This window comes from Simochromis diagramma, unplaced genomic scaffold (assembly GCF_900408965.1).
Source record: "Simochromis diagramma unplaced genomic scaffold, fSimDia1.1 OVJJ01000402.1, whole genome shotgun sequence".
NCBI classification, from domain to species: Eukaryota; Metazoa; Chordata; class Actinopteri; order Cichliformes; family Cichlidae; genus Simochromis; species Simochromis diagramma.
The window spans coordinates 2,581,174-2,601,928 of NW_024386972.1; the positions used below are offsets into that span (position 1 = coordinate 2,581,174).

At 38.5% G+C, this 20,755-nt stretch overlaps 2 protein-coding genes and 1 non-coding gene across 3 annotated transcripts; 2 read left to right on the plus strand and 1 right to left on the minus strand.

The window, feature by feature from the left end:
* The first annotated feature begins 1,618 nt into the window (after positions 1 to 1,618).
* LOC120737893 lies at positions 1,619 to 13,644 on the plus strand. Its single transcript, XM_040038804.1, has 6 exons — positions 1,619 to 1,691; positions 2,181 to 2,596; positions 9,101 to 9,184; positions 10,004 to 10,082; positions 12,191 to 12,310; positions 12,418 to 13,644. The coding sequence occupies exons 1-6, from the start codon at positions 1,619 to 1,621 to the stop codon at positions 12,528 to 12,530; spliced, it is 885 nt and encodes a 294-aa protein (XP_039894738.1). The 3' UTR covers positions 12,531 to 13,644.
* On the plus strand, positions 11,223 to 11,304 carry trnal-aag. The gene has a single exon. It is a non-coding gene; the product is annotated as a tRNA-Leu (tRNA).
* A 2,509-nt stretch (positions 13,645 to 16,153) lies between the features above and the next one.
* LOC120738102 (phenylethanolamine N-methyltransferase-like) lies at positions 16,154 to 20,247 on the minus strand. The gene is made up of 3 exons (XM_040039162.1): positions 18,571 to 20,247; positions 18,008 to 18,218; positions 16,154 to 17,600 (listed from the first exon to the last, which is right to left on the minus strand). The coding sequence occupies exons 1-3, from the start codon at positions 18,743 to 18,745 to the stop codon at positions 17,162 to 17,164; spliced, it is 825 nt and encodes a 274-aa protein (XP_039895096.1). The 5' UTR covers positions 18,746 to 20,247; the 3' UTR covers positions 16,154 to 17,161.
* Positions 20,248 to 20,755: the final 508 nt, after the last annotated feature.

The window sequence follows — 20,755 nt, forward strand, 5'->3', positions numbered from 1 at the left end:
CTCAGATTAAAAGTAAGAACTAAATGAACAAATAAATGCATTTCCCCTCTGCTATGATTGAAAAGGTTTAAAACCTGGAGAAGAGTATTGCATAGTATTGTTTATTCTATATCTGCCTTGAGTTATTATATTTAAAGAGGAAAATGAAGAGATTAGGAGAAGCTTTAAAGTTAATTTGGCCTCATATGTCCTGAACTGCCAAGCCTTTGGTTTTATCAATCTTATAAACATCTATATTTTACGGTTCGGTTCACATATCACTGAAATTCTCAGTGACTACTCTTTCCACAGTTATGTGTGGGTGACACCTGCTGGAAATAGAAAGCAAATACACGACGTCCTCGGTAAAATATAATAAAATTACGCATTTTCAGCTTTTCCAAAAGAGGATGGAACGACATTTTTAATTTAGAGTGTGTTGTGAATAAACACAGCCAAATAATTACCTTCTTCAGCAGAAGTAAATCAGTCTTCTGTGGATATTTGCATCATGTTTTATTGCTTTGAGGTTTTGTGAAATATATTAAAATATTCATATTTTTAAATATTGCAAATAAATATTCTTGTTATTTCAATACTTTGAACTATAAATGTAAAAATTGAAATATTGCTCTGTGCAAACGTCAGTCATAAGAAATTAGAAATGGCTGCTTTTTCTTAGCAGTTGTCGCCACCTTCTGGTGGTTTCAGTAACTACAGAGTGCCACACAGGAACGCTCACATATGATCTGTTGTGGATTCTACTTTACATTTATAATAACACAATAATCTTGTAAATATTTCACCTTCAGCTCTGCTCATTTTTGTGCTGTGTCGTGAGTTTGGACTATCATATATTTACTTGCATTCAAACCTCCCCTCAGTGAAGTGATTTCTTTACTTTTGGCCATAAGATGGTGCTGACTTGTCATCCCAGTGTTGCTTGGTGTCACGTGTTGTTGAAAGTGCTCGCAAACATACATTATGTTTTCAAGGACGACAGACGAACTGAAACGGAGCTGAGCCACAGATGGGCTCTTTTAAAATGTCCAAGGTGGCGAGCTCTTTTATCTGCAGACCTCGCCCAGCAGGCCTGAGTTTGCTGTCATTAGCAACTCTTCCTGAAGCTGGCAGATGTCCAGAGCTTTTCTCAAGTCCAGTACTTCAGTAGAGGGTGAACCCTTGGGCTTGTGGCAAGTGGGATCAAGCATGGGGCCCTCTGCTTACAGGGGCATCTGGCTCGTTTTCCAATATACACACAATATACACCACAAGGAGAAAGCCTTTAGAAAAGTTTGTTTTTCAATCTCCTTTTGGTTATATTTAGTCACCAAATGTATCCTGTTATTTGACTTTTAGGAAAACATAATGATTTGGGTGAAAGTTTACCTTTTTCCACTTCTTTACGAATTGCATGACACATGAAAAATAGGACACTTCCGCCTGAAACAGCCTACATGCTCGGGGGGATCCCACGTACAAATAAATGACCGTTCGTGACAGCTTGGCCGCTGATTGTGTTGCGCGCTGACAAATGCATTTGTCCTCTCTTGCCCTGCCTCTCCTCGAACTTATGCCGAAGCACACACTCCAACACACTTCGTGCACTGCCAGCTCTCTAAGAAGAAAAGCTGTTGTCATGGCAACTGCGTGCCTCGCAGATATTCGCTGTGCATATGGTAAAGCCAAGGTGGGCACCGGCGAAAGCAGAGGTTAATACTTTTGCCTCTGGAAGGGGGGAGCGATTAGATCTTTATTTATTTATATTTCCAGTTTGTTGATCGTCCTCAAAGTGAGCACGCAAATTTGCACTCAACGTCAGTGCAATAAAATACGACCTTAAGTGCCTACCTAAAATTAATTAATTCGTTAATTAATTAAAATTAAAAAATCTATTTCTTCCCAACCAGGATTCAGCACATTTTTGCTAAGATAGCAGTGAGTGGCATCTTCTTAATATCTTAATATTCGTTTCTTTTAGTTCACTATGACTCGATGCTGACTTTAGTTGTTTATCAGTTTGTGAAATTCTTTGAAGTTGTGTAACATCCTCGTCATCTCTGCTTTTTTTAAAAAAAATTTCCCCTTCATTCGTGTAGATTTCTTTATCGGGCAACTTTAAAATGCAAATGCGCAAAGTTTCCGGCTCCAGTAAAGGCAACAAAACCTTCACTGCTCTTCTTTCCTCCTCACGCATTAAGGTCAGCGGACAAAGTGTGAGAGGAAGGGGAGGGGAGACTGGCGGGGAGGCGGGGAAGAGGAGCTGATCGCTGCTGTTAAACGGAACTCCAGAGACCAGAGGATCGCCGGGACAGAGAGAGATGCCGCTGTTTACTCACTGACGGCGAGTTTTTGTCAAGTAGCCTATAAGCACTTTACTGCAGTTTTTCCACAGGCGGTTCCACTGAAGCTGACCTCGTCTGGACTGGTTTGTGCGCTCGGCTGCGGAGGTGACAGGCGGGACTCGTTGCTGCTGCTGCTGCTGCTGCTGCTGGTGCTGTTCCCCGCAGAGACGGAGGTGATGGACCGAGAGGCAGACGCGGATGCGAGGAGGAAGATCCAATTTTCCGTGCCTTCCTCCGTGCCCACCCAGCTGGACCCGCGACAGGTGGAGATGGTGAGATCTGAGGGAGTGTGGCTGTAGCCTACACGGATGATGACAGTGGTTGTGGAGATGAGTGAGTGTGTGGAAGGATTGTTAAGCTCAGGCTGGGTAACTGCATCTGTACATTTTAAAAGTAAATATCTAAGACGTGCTCGCCTGCAGTTCCATCATTAATGATTCTTCAGGGGCATCAGTGCTTAACACGGAGGCTGACAGACTGCCTTAGCAAGACTTTGCAAAACTGTGTTTTGATGTTTGTATGTTACTCTGTGGGCAGCAGGGTATGGGCAGTGCTGGAATTAAGCAGAGCTCTGCAGCTACAGATTTTTTTTGGAGTCCTTAAAGTTGATGAGATATCTTTGCCCTTCTATCCGAATGGAGGAGGAAGAGGAGGAGGAGGAGGTGAAGGATAAAGGACCATTTGTGGCATTAAAAATTAGTTGCGCCTGAGTAATAAATCCTTTACCACACACAAGAAGCAAAATGTAGAAGGTATTACTCATACGCTCGTGGAGGTGGTGAGCATATTATGTAAAGTCAGATCCATTATCTGTTGCTTATGCTGAATCATCCCAAAGCCAGCACTAGTCAATGCAAACAGTGCAGGGCAGGGTGAAGAGGGAAGGTATTATGCTGTACAGTATGAGCAGAGATGTGCATATGTTATTGGTGGTGTTAAAGACAAGAGCCCATAAAGGTCACAAAGTTGCCAATGAGGTAATATTTGGACACAAAAAGCAGCAAATGACAGGCTTATCCATTCCTTCTGCAGGAGATGTTCATCTCTTCAGTCGCTCCCTTAAGTGAAGTTTCACTGGAGACCAGGTGCAGAGTAAGAAATGTTCTATTTTTTTCCAAGTAGGAGATTTGGAAAAATTTCAAATGGCATCTGTTTGGAAAGCTTGTTTCAGCCTAATAAATCAATAAGTTCTGGGCAGATATTTTCTGCTGCATCTGCTGTTTACAGCCCACTCTTGGTCTCTGGGTTTTCTGTTTGCTTGATTCATACCCTGTCCAGTACAGAAGGGATCATTTATTTGCTTTTCTAAGCAAGCCCATGCACAATGATGGCACAATTCTGAGTGATATTTTAATTTAAATACAGTCTGATGCTAATCAGTTGCTATACTCTACCTGATAGACTTGTTCACTTCTTCACTCGTTTTGTCTATAAGATGCTCTGGCAGTTTTATCAGCTCAGATCTTAGTAAGATTATGGCAATCTTCCTCCACTGATTAAATAAGACTGCAAGAAGCCAGAGACATTATATATCAGGAGGACCCTGAAGAAGCACATTTCCTTCAAAGTAGGAGCTACATAAGGTTACAGGGCTTCATTTTCTGTGTTTCTGAAGCCATCACGTCACCAAAGTGACCATAAGTCTGCTGGAACAGTGTGCACAAAATAATAATCCTCAGGCATCTGTTGATGAAAATAAGAGGGACGGGATCAAACTAAGGAAGTCCTGCACACACAGAGATACAAGGAAACAGTCTGAGGAGATAAATATTCACCTGCAAAAAGAGCTTTGTGATCTATAGTTTTGGAAAACTGTATCATAATCTTCGAATTGCTTCTTTCTAACTGACCAAAATTGCCCTGTGGTCATATCATGTGGAATGAGACTTGTAGGAATGCTTAAAACCACAACTCTCATCAATAACTTAACCCAACATGTAGCAAGTCCTTCTGGGAATGGGTTCCTAGCTCGAAAGACCTTGATAGCACCTCATCGGCTGAATTTCTTGATCACTTTTTAAAAAGCTAAACTAGAAATGACCATCTTCGGCATCAGTGTACACACACATAAAAGGGAGTGATTTCAAATTCATACATACAGTAAAAGTGGCACAACAACAAGTAGAAAAAGAGGAGATTCAAATCCTGTGAGGCCAGACCTCAGCAATGACTTATATTCAGCAAATTTCCTCTGTAAGGAAGTCTTGTACCCTGGCAGCGATCCTAGTAATGACTCAGGCAGTTATTTTGACAGGTTTTTTTTTAAGGTCCCATGAGTGAAAGAGGAGAGAGTAATAACTTTAAATCCAAAATTGCAAGAGCATAATAAGCAGTCAGAGCTGATTTTTTTTAATGCTTAAAAATAAATTGTGCTTACTTTGATTTTAAAAGTTACACCTGAGCTACACATGCACAAAGTCACATGATATTTTGGCATCATTAACAGCTCTTCCAGTGTGCCAACGGAGCACATCAGAGCACACACACACCATGCTAATTCATGTTATGGACAATATCAGCTTGCTTACCTAAATCTTTCTACTATAACAAGTAGATGAGCTGCCACCAAACAGTCTTGAGCCTCTACTGTATGCATGTGTGAGTGCAACAGCATGACTAGTTAATACGATCTGTCTTGTAATACTTCTGTTTCCATCCAGTGGTGGAATTTGCTTCAAAAAACAAGTGGAGAGCTGCAGGAGCAGTGCTGAAGTGTATTTTTTCTTTTCTGTTCTTGAAATTTCGGTTTACTGAGGTTTTAGGTTCCAAGAAGGTTGTTTTCACTTTTGATAGCCACCTTCTCTTACTGTCTTGTGAGGTCTCATCAATAGTTTCTTGTCCTTTTGTGGTCCTTGAGAAATGCCGCCCGTCGATAGCGACTGAAACATCTAGAATAAATCAAAATAAAGGCAGGAATAAACGGAACACATTGAGCTGGAAAGGGAAAAACGGCAGAAGAAAAGAGACAAAGATAGCTGACAGAAGCCGAACAAGACACGCAAAAGGAGGAAAATCATCAGCCAAGGAGACGACTGATTAAAAAGAAAGAGATTAGCTGTGGATGACTGAGGAATGAATCAAGGGCGAGGGCAGCTCCTGCCAAGAGCACAAATAAAAAGCTCTAAAGTCTAATAGGGTCTTATTCTTACAAACCCAGCATACGCGCCCTTGTTAATCATTAATGCTATTTACAGAGTGGGCTCTTTAATTTGTGTGGGTTCAGCTCCTGTTCTCCACTATCCAGGCCAACACTACACAAAAAAAAAACAGGTCAAAAGTCCGAAGTCATGAGTCGTGTTGTGGTCAAATCAAGTTCTGCAAAGGATTATTCCCTGAAAAGTGTTTTGTGTACACAGTTTTATACTTTTATTGCATGCATTTAATCATTAAGCACATAAGTTATTTTTGCGTAAAAAGGCTTTTTAGGTCACTACCCCCCACCCAGTGTTGTCATTGTTCATTTAAACATCCAGTATGACGCATTGGAGTTGAATGTTATGCAACTAAAGGTCATCTGACCTACAAAAAAAATGGGGTGTGGGATTAATGATTTACTACATGACCACTAAACTTAGAACCCATGCTGCTGCTTAAATTTGCCTTTCTAGACGTGTCTGTGTTTTGATGGTAGCTGCAACAGAAAAAGGCTTCTTATAACCCCAAAGCATCTATCAACGAGTTCCAGTAACATTTAAAACACATTACATTTCTAAGTGGATTGAAAAATATGATCAATAAGTTGACCTTTTCTGGATATTGATAAGTACAGAGTAAAGAGTTAGCTATTAAAAGGAAATGTTAGACATAATTCATTTAGAGAGGTTTCTGTTATGTTTTAAACAATAGCCCAAACTTCTTTAAAGAACTCTCCTTCTGCTTTTTGTTTTCCAAATTTTTGTCAGACCCCTCACTCAGTTTTGTGTGTTGCTATCTTTATTGTCCCTCTATCAGTATCCTAATCCTCAGCCTTAACCCTATGCTATCAGAACATGTCAGAGGGACTTTGTCCCCTGAAAAATCTCCTCAGAAGTCTCAAAAAGCAATCAGGGGATAAAAGATAAATATCATAAAACCAACAGCTGATGTCAAAAACAAACTTTGCATTTTTTAGGGTTAAGGTTACTTCTTATCATCAATGATAACATGATAACTTGGACCTCACTGGTTTAAGACATTATTGGACCAATAAAATGCATTTTCAAAAAACGCTTTGGGTAATACAGTTTTTAAAAACCTGAAGAATAGAATATCACCTAAATAATAAGGTCCATATTATAAAATACAATATTAAAATTATTTATTATTCTAAAATAACAAACACAATAAGCCCAGCATGTGAGGAGGAACTATGAAACATTATTTTGTTTCCAGTGAAATCAAACGTCCACTGCAGCCACACTGAGCAATCAGTGGTATTTACAGGAATTTCAGACATGCACAACAAGGATCTGATGAAAATAAAATATGTTCCCTGCAGGTGCTTGACCTTCCGACTACAGTGTTAACAAAACATAGGCCACTATGTCTGAAGAGGCTCTCAGACAGGTGCTCCAAATGTGGTTTGGTCCTTTGGCCCCACATGCCTTTTTTCCCCTCCTGAGTGCTGTGTGCACATGTTTTATGTGTTTATTGGATTGCCACACTCATATTTTCATGTTAACACATCTTTAACCTCTAATAGGATGCTCCCCCCCAAAAAGGGGCTGCATATTTAATTCTAGTGTGTGAGTCATGAATATGGATGAATGCAGTGCACAAAGGGAAGCAGAAGCTGTGAGAGTTACTCCAGAGTGAAAGCTGCCCACACATTTCAATGCCTACACTCTTCGCTGTGATTGGCTTGGCAGCCACTTGTATCTCATAACAATGTTATCACCATCACACATCACAAAATAGAGCCGGCGATGAGTATAGTGTGTGTTTTCCATAAATAACAAGTTATAAAAATAATGGTGAGAAAATGTAATCAATCTAATTACAAGTAAAAATTCTATGAAAGGACACAATAAGGATCCTAACAGTGTTATATTATTGGATTTTTGCTGTTTCTATAAAATAAATTCTTAATTGTGCCTACTTTATTTAGTGTGGAGCAAATTAATTGATTTGTAAATATGGTATTTATAGTCAGTAATTTATATTAGGTGTTATGTATTTTGCTTTTGGAACTTTGAAACCTGGAAATGACCTTAACAACTCTGCTTTAAAATCTTAATCTGAAAACTATCCAGAAATAGTGCATGAAAAAGTACATTATTTCACTTTGAAATGTTATGGGAAAGTAAAATATAAACTGAAGGTCCAAGAATACAACAGCATTACTAATACAATGTATTCACGTGTCACAGGAGGTGACGAATACAGCAAAATTTTGCCCCGTGGCCTCAAATTGCATCTTTTTGAACCAAATTAAAAGTTCATTAGAGAGTTCATTTACAAGTCATATTACTGACAGGCTTAGTTTTGTAATGCCCAACTATCAGAGGAATGTGACAGGTCGGGATATGCTGTAGATAAACACTCATCGGACACTTGCTAGTACTGAGTTGGGCCCTCTTATACCTTCAGAACTGCCTTCATTTTTCGTTGAATAGACCCTACAAGGTTCTGGAAAACACATGTGGTCATAAAGGGACAGACACACTCAGTAACAACACAGAGGCGGTGGTGTTTGAACAATACTCAGTTGGTACTAAGGTGCCCAAAGTGTGCCAAGAAAATATTCCCACATCATTACACTCCAGCAGTGTCATGACTGCTGTGGCAGGTAGGAAGTGGGCCCAAATGCAGGACTCAAACACAAAAAGGTAAACTTAGAAAAGAAAAAATGTTGCTGCTGCTAAAATTAAGACTGACCAGATCAGGCTACATTTTTCCAAACTCCTGTTGTCCAATTTTGTTGAGCCTGTGCAAACTGTAGCCTCAGTTTCCTGCTCTTAGCTGACAGGAGTGGCACCTGGTGTGGTCTGCTGCTGCAGCCGATCTGCTTCGAGGTTCAACATGTTCTTCTTCTGCTCTTCAATGCTGCCTTGGTTGTAGCAAGTTTTCATTTGAGTTACTGCTGCATTCCTTTCAGCTCAAAGCAGTCTGACTATTCCGCTCTGACCTCTGACATTAACAAGGCATAATTTCTTTTCATAGTCTCTGTAAACTCTAGTTAAACTTAACTCTAGTTACTTAAATCATCTTTCTTCAAGAAACGTAAAGAAAGGCTTGAACTTTATTTATGTATGTTTTTATGCATAAATGCACTGTCATGTGATTGGCTGATTAAATATTTGCATTAACTAGCAGTTGAACAGGTGTGCCTAACAATTTGGCAGTTGGGTGTATATTTAATGTTTTGTGTGTTTTGTGGTTACTTTGACTCTCCCTGCTTCACACATAAAAGACAAGGAGATGAAGAAGTACCGGCTGCTTTGTATGATGGAGACATACTGTAAACATGTTACAAAAGAACTGTGATTTCATCCAAGCGATAGGAACTTGTAGCAGAAAAGGAAATAAATTTAAATAATCCTTATTTAGATTTATTTATAATTTAAATAATCCTTCTGCCTTCTATCATAAAACGTAATCCTCATTCACAAACAAGCTGGACAGTCTCTTGAATGTTGTTGCATAATGATATGCATTTATTTTTTAATGCATCTAACTTTCAAAGAACAAGTCCTCTGCATACATGCCATAAACCACAGTTTAGAATAAATGAATGCTGATTATTGAAGCAGTGAAGCCCTAAAGAAAAAAACCTCTTGTATCTCTCTCTTCTGCAGATTCGTCGTCGGAGGCCGACACCTGCCACGCTGTTCAGATTGACGGACCCACCATCACCAGAAGAAGACAGCAGCCCACATCAGGTAGATATGCATGTGGATTATACAAGTTAAAGATCCAGCAGTAAAAGGTTTGAATCAAATTTCAACGATACAGTAGTCATAAGTTCCAAAAGACCACAGTACAATGCAATCATGGCCTCTGAAATAATTGGAAATGTGGTGTTTCGACTTTCTATGTGCATTTTGAATGTCTCTTTAGTTTTTTTTGTTATCATTAAGCCCACATTTTGCTATTTAAGTCAAAGTTTCAGGTTATTATGTCAAAATTTCCAGATAGGTATCTCAAACATTTCACTTCCTAACTCAAACGTCTGAGAAAAGAAGTAGAGACTGAAAAAATAACTTTAATTTCCAAGTTATTAAATTGAAATAATAACTTGAAATTTTGACTTATTGATGATGAAAAAAATGTTTTTTTCTGTTTTAGAACCAGCTTCTACATTTTCAAGCTGTTTCTAAAACAGCTGCAGAAAAGCTTTCATAGGAAATGTCAAATTCGATTATTTACATTATGTACATTACAGTGACAACTAATTCTGCATCTTTACTTAATAACGCAACAAATATGTGAATAAGTGATGACATTTTTATTTATGCTTTACTCCATAATTACCTGTTACAAGTATGAAAGTGCTTTTACATTTTGTTTTATCTTTTCATTGACTTTTGCTGACAAACCTGCACATTGTGCATTACTGCCTTTCTGCTCTAATCCTTGCAACTGGAAAGGAGCGATTATTCGATTTCTTATATTGTATCATTTGTTTGAGGCAACAATAAGACAAAAAAGTGTTGCGTACACTTTTAGCTGTAAACCCTGGTTTGCATTTTTTATTTCAGCAGTGGGTTCTTGGGGAAAATGGAGCTTTGAAAGCCAAACTGGTTCACATGTCAACCTACCAGCCGCCATCTCTTAAAGGTAAATGAACCCTGACTCGAATCATTTTGTGTGTGTTTTTCCCTTGTACCCACACACTGGTTTTTCTTGTTTATATAACAAATGACACCAAATGAAAGAATTTGGGAGACCTAATTCTGCTGTGGCAACCACCATGTGGTCTCTATCTGTCTGGACTACGCACATATCCAAAAACCACAATGAGAGTGTGTGTGTGTCATGTAAGATTAGGAGCAGTGGCAGCTGTGAGTCTGTTCTGGATCATCCTGGATTATAGAATGGCTGCACAGCTGTAACACGGTCTCACCCACTCGCTGGCACATGCACACACACTATCAGATGCAACCAGAGTCACACAGACTTAAATACACACAAAAAAACCAACTCTGTTGTTATAAATATCTATACAACATACGTTTGCGTCTTCTATTTTGTGGAAATTGTGGCTTTGGCACCTGCAGTCATGACAGTTGCCACTCATAATATTAACTGGGTTTTGCTCGTTTTATTTGAGTGATGTTTAGCATTTATAATCTTATATAACAAAAAATGTTTCCTTTCATAAGATATGCATGTATATTTTAAAATTGAAAATCCACATTAAAAAAATGTAACAAAATTTTAAGATTGATTTTTACTTTATTTTAATAGCTCAAAAGCTTCATGAGTTTGTTATATTCTCATTGCTTCATAGAACATTATTTATCTTTACCTTGGCATTAACTTGTTGTCTCTATATGCAGATGACATAGTTCTTTCCTGTGGATATTGATCATTAGATAAATGACCAGACAGGCGATTAGAAACCTAACTCCAAAATGATTATACTAACCCGTATAAAAAAAATTAAAAACAATTCTGACCTTTGCAGAAAATAGTTGAAATGACCTAATTCAGTGATGCTGAGTTCAAAAATATCAGTTTAAATAATAAATCTTTTTTGTCACCTTTTTTCACATTTGGTCCATTTGTGCTAATTGTATCTCTGCTTCTCCAAAACATTTTGCAAATTTTCATATGTTTCTCTTAACAAGACATAATAGCCATTTGGCATGCATGCACTAGGACACATTATAGGTCCTGTTTCGAGCTGTCAATGAATAACCTCCACTCATCTGCATTGTACTTATAACACATTGCACCCAGTGGCCAGCCAGCAATGGTAGCGTGGCCGAGCAGTCTAAGGCGCTGGATTAAGGCTCCAGTCTCTTCGGGGGCGTGGGTTCGAATCCCACCGCTGCCAATGCACATTTTCCAGAATTTCTCATACAAGGGCTATTCTATTTTCTCATACATTTGCAATAAAGGGCTATTCTATTTCTATCTAAAGAACATTTCAAACAATCGATTAGGATCCTTTTCATGATTCTTATTAAAAGAAAAAGCATAGACACAAAAAACTCAAGTGCGTCCTTTGGCATATCCGAATCTCTTACTAAGTCATTAAACTCTGGCTTAGTGAATAACTGGAGGACAAATGAACTACTGGATAATGGATCTTCAAAGTCTGAATCTGCATCTGGAGACAAAACATCATCAGATCTTCTTCCTCATCAACTAACCCAATAAAAATCAGAGAGGGTATTTCATTTAAACATGGTACAGGTCTTATTGTAGATGGGAGGTTAGGGCAACTGATAGATGATTTAGTTTTGGAAGTTCATCCAGAAATATTAACTAAACAGTGGTAGTCATCAAAATGACTCTGTGACTCCCTATATACCATTGGAATACCAAAAACCCAGCCTCTTCCCCTTAGTAGAATTACAACACACACCCTGCTCAACTAAATGAGGTCCACATGGCTGGTTCTGTTCACCCAGTTTCATACCAAAATAACCAAAGGATCCTGTTATAGCGGTAATAGAGCAAAGGGGATATCATTTGTTAAGTCAATCAATCAAAGCCAAAATTAGTAAAGAGCAAGTGTTAGATTTCACATGCATTGCCCACAGTTGATGTGTAACATTACAACTCTAGATATACAAATCCAAACACAATAATCTCTTTTATCAACCTATTCTTTGTCCTCTAGAGGACAATGGACAGATGATTGGAAAATTTGGTATTTTTGTTAGTAAAATGTTTGCAGTGTAACTTCATTCATCATAACTGATTTGTATTTTCAGCTGTCCAGAAGATGGCACAGGCCCATTTGTCCTCACTTGACATGAAGTCTGTAGACACAGAGTCCTCTTCAGGGGAAGAAGAGGAGCAACATGATGAGGAAAGGCAGCAGAAAGCCTCAGGTGGGTAAGCTAGAATAGGCGTTTCCCATTTTTGGATTTTTGCTGGCAACTATACCAAGTATGGACACTTACACTTTGGAAATTTCTTTTCATGTTGGATCTAAAAGAAGAAAGCAAGGCACAGAGGGATCAGCGTGGTCTCCTGGACAGTCTGACAGAAGGTCATCGCAACAAAGACAAAGAGGATGCCAAAGAAAGAGAGGAAGGAAATGCAGAATGACAAATGAAGAGAGCCCTGATCGAGACAGTTTTATGATGAATCAATATGCATAGCACATGTGTGTGCCGTACATATGCGTGTATGGATATGTGTATGAGTGTGTATTAATTGGGTCTGTGGGTTTGTGGAAACATACAGTGTAAAAGAGGAATGTGGAGAAAAAAGAGAAACACAACAGAGATTATATGATGAAGGTCAGAATATCATTGAGCTGACAGAGGAAATCTTTAGCTGGAGACTTCTGAAGGAAACTGTGTCGCTGTCAGCCAAAGAAACGAGGGCTAAATTCCAATCAGCCAAGGACGCTGCACAAGAAATATAAGAATAGCTAAGAACTCTCGTACTTTCACAAAGCATTCATTAGTTCAAAAAGGTGTTTTGTTTTTGTTTTGTTTTATTCACTTTGAAGGTCTGGTTATACTGTGAGACATCTGAGTTTGAAGAATTAGAATTTAAATTGGCTTTGTTGACATCATGTAAAAGGGGCATGAGCTGAAGTGACAGGGGTGCTAAATTTACAGTTCACGTCCGATTAGAAGCAAAAGAAGTACATAAAAAAATCAAATGCCAAATGTCACAGTGGGTAATGAAGATACATCTGCAGCTAATGTGTGTGTTGTACAAATGCACAAGATTATATTTTGTATGTAGTATCAGTGCAGACAGTAACAGACTGCAGTGCGATGACCATAGCCAGTTTCAACTGGAATTTAGCTCAGAAACTGTGACACTGCTTTCAGAGTTATGTCCATCTCTGAAGTTTGCTTTCCTCAGTCTTTCAGACATTTGTCTGCAAGGTCAAGAAATCAAAAGACGGAGGATTACAGACGAATTCAGCGCAGTCACAGTAGACCAGATTATATCCTAACAGATTAATCCAACTAATCACGATAATGCAGCAAACTGTTTCAGGCTAGATATTTTAAACTGGGGTTTTTTGTTTTTTTGTAACATGGAGATTAGCGGACATGATATGTTTGGGATGCCACACATGTTAGCTTGATAGTGAAATAAAATCTACCTGATTTTCAGAAACATCACATATGAAGGTTCATTCATGACCCTGTACATAAACACTGTTTCGTGCCGGTTGATAATAAATCATTTATGAGGCTGTTGGTGTTTGTGTATTTGTATGCCTAATGCTTCTTTTCCTTGAAAGACATATTTCATTTGATTTTTATTCAAACCAAACCATGTCACCATATTTAGGTCATATGTAGCTTAAGCTCAAACATTTTTTTTAATGTTTGTGGGATTTAACCAAGAGTATTTGTGTTCTTTATCAGTACACACTCACCTGCCAGTTTATTGCGTTCACCTGCTTAACTGCTTATTAATGCAAATATCTGACTAGCCAATCACAATGCAGTAACTAAATACATTTAGGCATGTAGACATAATCGCGAAGACCTGCTGAAGTTCAAACTGAGCATCAGAATGAGGAGGAAAGATGGTTGATTATAAGTGAATCTGGATATTTCATAAACTGCTGATCTACTGGAACTGTCCCATGCAACCATCTCAAGAGGATACAGTCATGGTCTGAAAAAGAGAAAATATTCACTGACCTGCAGCTCTGGGTGAAAATGCCTTGTTGTTGTCAAACAAAGTTTACAGAAGAACATCTCTGAGTGCACAACAGGTTAAAATTTGAATCAGATGGTTTACAGCAGCAGAAGACCACACCTGTGCTGTTACTGTCGGCTAAGAACAAGAAACTGAGGCAAAAATTTGCTCACCATGGAAAAATGCTGTCTGATCTGATGAGTACTGATTTTTCAGAATTTAGTGTAAACAAGCCTGTATCCAACCTGTTGATGGTTCAGGCTGGTGTGGTGGTGTAATAGTATGGGTAATATTTCTTGCCACACTTCAGGCCACTTTAGTATCAATGAATCCTTGTTTAAAGCCAGAGCCTACCTCAATAATGTTTTTGACTATATCCATCCTTTTCTGTGTACCCACAGTGTACCCATCATCTGGCTCCTTTCAGTAGGATAACGTGTCATGTCACAAAGCTGAAATATTCCAAGCCTGGTTTGTTGACATGACAATGAGTTTCCTGTACTAAAATAATCTCGACAGTCACCAGATGTGGGAGGAAAAGTGGTACCGACTACACAGAGCCCCAGTAGTAGAAGAGAGCGTGTAAACCCAGAATGAAAAGCTTTTGCTTGCAATTTTTGCCCCTAATAAATATGTGCTACAATTAAATTGCTTGAATAAATTAGTTGGGTGAATGAACTTTGATTCCTCAAACGTTCATCACTTACAAACAAGCTGAAGGAAGCCAGCTCTTTCAAAACAGATGTGACCAGACCATAACTAATGGGTTAAGAATGGTTTGGCTATTAGCAGTTGTTAAAAACAACTTAACTCCAGGAAACTCAAGGTCCTTAATTCCAGGAACAGCCAAAAAGTGAAGCAGTGGGAGCTTGTGTTCTCATCTATATCGAGTGCAGTCTCAACCAAAAGCTTAGCACTACGCTTTACTGTATGTTGGACCACCAATTCTTAACTGTGAGTTATTTTAAGGAAGCCACCGCGTTTCATGCTGATAAAATGACACTTCTTATGAATTAAAAGAAAAGAAAAGGTTGTAGGTAGTCAGTTATATCTTCTAATCGCCAAGGTATCATTTATTAAACTTCAAATAGTTCTAATTAAAAACCATGGGGCAGCATTACAGCGCAGCAGATCCCTGCATAATATTTCAAAAGTGGATAAATGTACCAAAATGTGCATATTTGTCCCTTTTTGATTTATATGCTTTTGACTTTTGACACATTCTGGTTTGTCTTTATTATTCAGTGGTGGAGAGTAATTCTAATTTCTGCTTTATTGTCTAGCATGCTTCACTCTATAGTCAACAAGAGCAAATTCAATAACATTGTGAACATGGGCAGTGCAATTGCAAGTCAGTAGCAACACGGTATGACAAAAGTTAGTGAGTCCTAAGAGGTATAAAAGTGGAGAGACATCCTCAGTGACGCACCTTTTTTATAGTGAGTATAACTTCCTACCATCAGGACAAATGTATGGGGTTCCACCTCTGCAAACTTCTTGTGCCAGAAGTTTTTTATGCTTTGCAGTGTAATTGTTGAATAAATCCAGGTGTAACATCGAGAGTGTCATTTGCACATAGCTGTGCTTTGATTCTGGGTGATGTTTCAGGCCCATCTTGTTAATATCTGTGATGTTTGTAACTGTGACATCTTTATTGTTGTGGTTCTGTTTATCTGAAAGCTGCCCAAAGGGGCAAATTGAATTTCTGGATAATAAATGTTACTGCTACTATATGGCATCACTAACATTTGTGTTGTGATAACATTTAAAACAAGGGTATCAAACTTAAGGCCGGGGCCCAGATTTTTTGACTTTTAAGTGTATTTTCATAAAATTAATTACTATTATTAGTTGCTCTCAACTAAGGTACCTCTAATTTAGTGTTTTCATAAACACAAATAAGTTTGGACACTTATTTTGTTGCTGATAGTGACAGTGTGACGCAAACAACAGAATTTGCTGAGAAACAAGGGTTGAAGATGGAGATTTCAAACTGTCAAACTGTGCATATCCTAGATTATTATTAAATGTGGTGTATGGGGCCCAGAGTTCTGTGTTAGGTCCTGTGCACATCTCTGAAGAATGTTTCCAGCATCCTGTTGAATCTTTACTATGACAAATTAAAACAGTTCTCAAGGCAAAATGAACATGTGAGTGTAATACGTATTACCCAAGGCAACAAGTTAGTTTTGTTAAGCTTTTTTTAATGTTAGGGGAACACAAAATAAGCTATTAATAGTGTCTTTACACATTGTAATTAATTTAGAGTACAATTAGTAACCGTTTTGCAGCAATAATAATAATAATAATAACAACAACAACAGCAATGATATCTCTTTACTAAAGAGATGTGTTAAGGCCCATGATGAGATTTGAGGAGCAACTCAAGATGATCAAGTAGCGACACCTTGTGTTCAATCCTTCTAATTACACAAAGACGTTTCTAGATGGCAATATAAAATGATTCCCTAAAATAGCACATAGTACCAAGAAAAATAAATAAGCATTGCAGTTTTATTCATACAATCAAAAATCATCTCAACCTTTTGAGTAATTAGCAGCTGAATGAAGATAAGCACATGCTGTTTACATACGGCTGGGTAATTCCTGTGGGGATTTTATGTGATATGCCTACTGTAGTACTAATGTTTACATTCTTGATGCTGTAGAAACTGCAGGAGGTGGCTGCCTTTACTAAACCAATAAGTGCTTCTGCAGCAAAATAGTCTCTCATTTACTTTCCCTCTTAGAAAGACAGACGGAGGTCCAGAGTAACATGATGAAAATGCAACAAAATGTGGTGGAATAAAGTGAAACATGTCATTCGTGGGGAAACTGGAATACCTTAAAATGACTAAAGCACAGGCTCTAACTCGAAACAGAAATATGTGTGCATTTTATTCTCAGCATTATCAGCAATCCACTTTCTAAATAACTGCTAAACATTTACCCAGGCTTAATCTATATTATTTCAGTCTGAATAGTGACTTATTTAATTTCTTCTTTGAGATTTTTTTATCTGCCTTCTTTGCTTTTCTCTCACTTGTTTACTTTCTCCCTTGTTAATCCTTCTTTGCCTTTACAAAAAACACTCCAGTCACATCATCAACCCCCACCCTCATATCCTGAGTCAGTGTGTAAACCTCCAGTCGGATCAGAGTGTATGCACTCTCCTTCAAACTAGTACAGACCTGGGCCTCATTCAGCGGGACCACTGGGATCCTCACCCCAGGCCCCGCAAAATAATAACTCTCCCCAAGGGCTCCGATGAGCATGAGGTGACCACCAGGGCGCAGGAGCTTCCCGATGTGGCCAAGGGCCCTGGTGAAGGCAGCGAGGTCAGGGCTGACACTCTCCAGGCAGAAGCAGGACACCAGGCAGTCGGCCCCTGCCGAAGGAAGGGCGTCAGGAGCCAGGGGCTGAGAGCAGTGCACGTCAATGGGGAGGATGTCCGCGACGACCTGACGTAACTTTGCAGCTTTCTCAGTCCACGCTGAGGGCCTGTTTGAGTGAATCATCAAACTGTATAAAACAGCTCTTTCAGACTGGCACCATATTCTAATCAGTGCATGATTTTTTTTTATCATTATCATTAAACTGGCAAGTATTTTATTCTAACTTAGACACTTTTTTCTTGTCTTATTATTAAGAAGAACACTCCATGATAGAACCCAAAATAAATTGTTATGACACAGAAGGCAACTTCATTCTGAGGACTGTGCAAGAAAAGAGTGTTGCTTCAAGAAAATCAACAAGAAAGAGGAAAATATGTGATCTTGTTTTTCTTTCTCTCTGTCTTTGGTTAGCCATACAAAATACCAGGTATCTAACGTTCACTGAATCTTAGTAACCATCATTTTAAGCTGTACCAAGTCTTTAGGTATAGTTCAAAGTGATCTTTTCCATACCGTCGTCCCTCCAGTTTGCAGACGTGCTGTAGGTATGGTGTCCAGTCAAGACTGCATTGTCCCTCATCCTGCAGCCAGCGCCTCAGCTCCTGCCGGTTCACCTCCAGGAAGTCTGTCAGGAGCACTTTACTAAAAACCTCACAGCCACTCATCACCTGGTACAAGGTGGGACCTGAACCTATGTCCACGAGGAGCTCACCACTCATATCACCTGGGAAGAGGGGAGAAAAAAAGAGCAAAGTGAGATCATGAAGGAAAGTTTTCTTGGTTAAAACATTATCATATTAGATGTAAAGATCCTGACACTGAATCACTCAGTAAAAATAAAAGTGATCATTCATTAAGTAACCTTATAAGAAAAGAAAAAGAGGTTTAGTTGCCTTTTTAAAAATTATTATTTTTATTAGGGACAAGCTCTTCAGCAGTGCTTGGACCCACCCAAGGCTCTATTTGTTTTCTGCTACAAATTAGGAGAAGGAAAAATGGGGAGATGAAGAAGCAAATGAGTGATAAAGCAAATTTTTATTGCATTTCTGAAACAAAATACACCAGAACCTCCTTACCTTCAGTAAAAGCTCTGTGCAGGCATGCCAGTTTCCACGGCACAATACTGTCTTTTCTTGTGAAGTCAGCCCGTGGTGGAGTGTAGTTGTACTGTAGATACGCAGCAGGATCAAATCTCCGGTAGCAGGCTTTCATGGCTGCCACTCCATTCTCTCTTCCTTTTTCTTCCATCATCCTGCTTTCTCTGCTGCGATACCTTGCACGTCTGTTTTGGCTGGTCAGTCTTCAGGTAAGCTGCTGAGACCCCTTGAGCTGAATTATATACTTGTGTCTGTGTGTCTCTGTGTGGGTGTATCTGTGGTATTATGCGTGTGCTTTTGCTTTGGGCTACTCTGAGTTTCATGGACAGAGATAGAGATCCTCTTTTTTTAGTCGATGCTGCCTGATAGCATTTGTTCTGTTCACTTTCCCTGCCCTAAGGCACTGATACCATCAGATCAGGGGGCTTCCTCCAACACTAGACCCAATAATGGACTCCTCATATGGCTTTTAGCTCCTTCACCCACCTTTCAAAAGCCTCTCATATCTACACAATCATTCCAAAGGGCCTTTTGGAATTAAATGGCACTGAGCAGGTTTGTTCTTAGGCAACCCCTTTCGAAAATACAAACAGGTCTGTCTCAAAGACAAACAAGTTTGTCTCTGTCTTCGTTGGCCATTTCGCTTTGTGATTTTGGTACTGAGCTGCAGAGATAAGAAATATCAAGTGGTTGCAAAGTAAAGGTGGGGAAGACTGCCTCTTTACGTATGCCTCACAAAGGAAGTCAAAGATTCAAAAAGAAGTTTGAAATTTGTAAAGTCTTTCACTGACACTCACAAAAAAAGGAGAATGCAAAGATTGTTGTCTTGCTAACAATCTTAGCAAGACAAACAATCTTACGGTTTTTAAAATAAAGCTTTAAAAAATATAATTACAATATAATATATATATAATATAAATATAATTACAATGCTCTTGAAATATTTTTATATATACACTCAAACAGAAAATCTTTCTCTTGCTCACCTCAAAGCATTCCTCTGTCCCCTGAGTGTCCACAGACATTTCACACTCTGGAGACTGTAACACACATTGAGACAATTTGGATTGTTATTAATTCAAAATATGTAAATAGTTGTGAAGCTCTGCTATTATCGTTAGGTTGAGTCTAACACATGTAAGAGCCCCATTTTAATAAAGCTAATTAGGTTTGTGGGTATTAATCAGCAGTGTAATGAAAGATTTATTTAATAAATACTTTGCAATTTAATCCTTTAAATTTAAATTCATTAGAACATGTAAATGGTTAATTATGACTGAGAAAAGAAAGAAAATACTGATACTGTCTGAAAAGAAAACGACAAAGACAGATGCATTCAGCATTTATCTGTGATCAGCATTGTTTAAGACAAACAACAATCACAATGTATAAAATCCAGGTGAAATTCCAGTACCAACCAGAAAAAACAATGCAAAGGTATCAGATGCATCAGGGCTGCTAAATCACACACAATCCACAACAATATAAAAACCACCGGGACTGGAAATATAAAAATATGTTTCCACTAAAGTTATCAGACATAATAATATATAAAATGCACATTAAACATTCTGTAACTAAGTTTCTACTACTTAAAAAAATAAACAAATACTCTGAAAACAGATATCAATGGGAGAGAAAATCCTGCTGGATATGTACAGGGAGTGCAGAATTATTAGGCAAGTTGTATTTTTGAGGAATAATTTTATTATTGAACAACAACCATGTTCTCAATGAACCCAAAAAACTCATTAATATCAAAGCTGAATGTTTTTGGAAGTAGTTTTTAGTTTGTTTTTAGTTTTAGCTATTTTAGGGGGATATCTGTGTGTGCAGGTGACTATTACTGTGCATAATTATTAGGCAACTTAACAAAAAACAAATATATACCCATTTCAATTATTTATTTTTACCAGTGAAACCAATATAACATCTCCACATTCACAAATATACATTTCTGACATTCAAAAACAAAAACAAATCAGCGACCAATATAGCCACCTTTCTTTGCAAGGACACTCAAAAGCCTGCCATCCATGGATTCTGTCAGTGTTTTGATCTGTTCACCATCAACATTGCGTGCAGCAGCAACCACAGCCTCCCAGACACTGTTCAGAGAGGTGTACTGTTTTCCCTCCTTGTAAATCTCACATTTGATGATGAA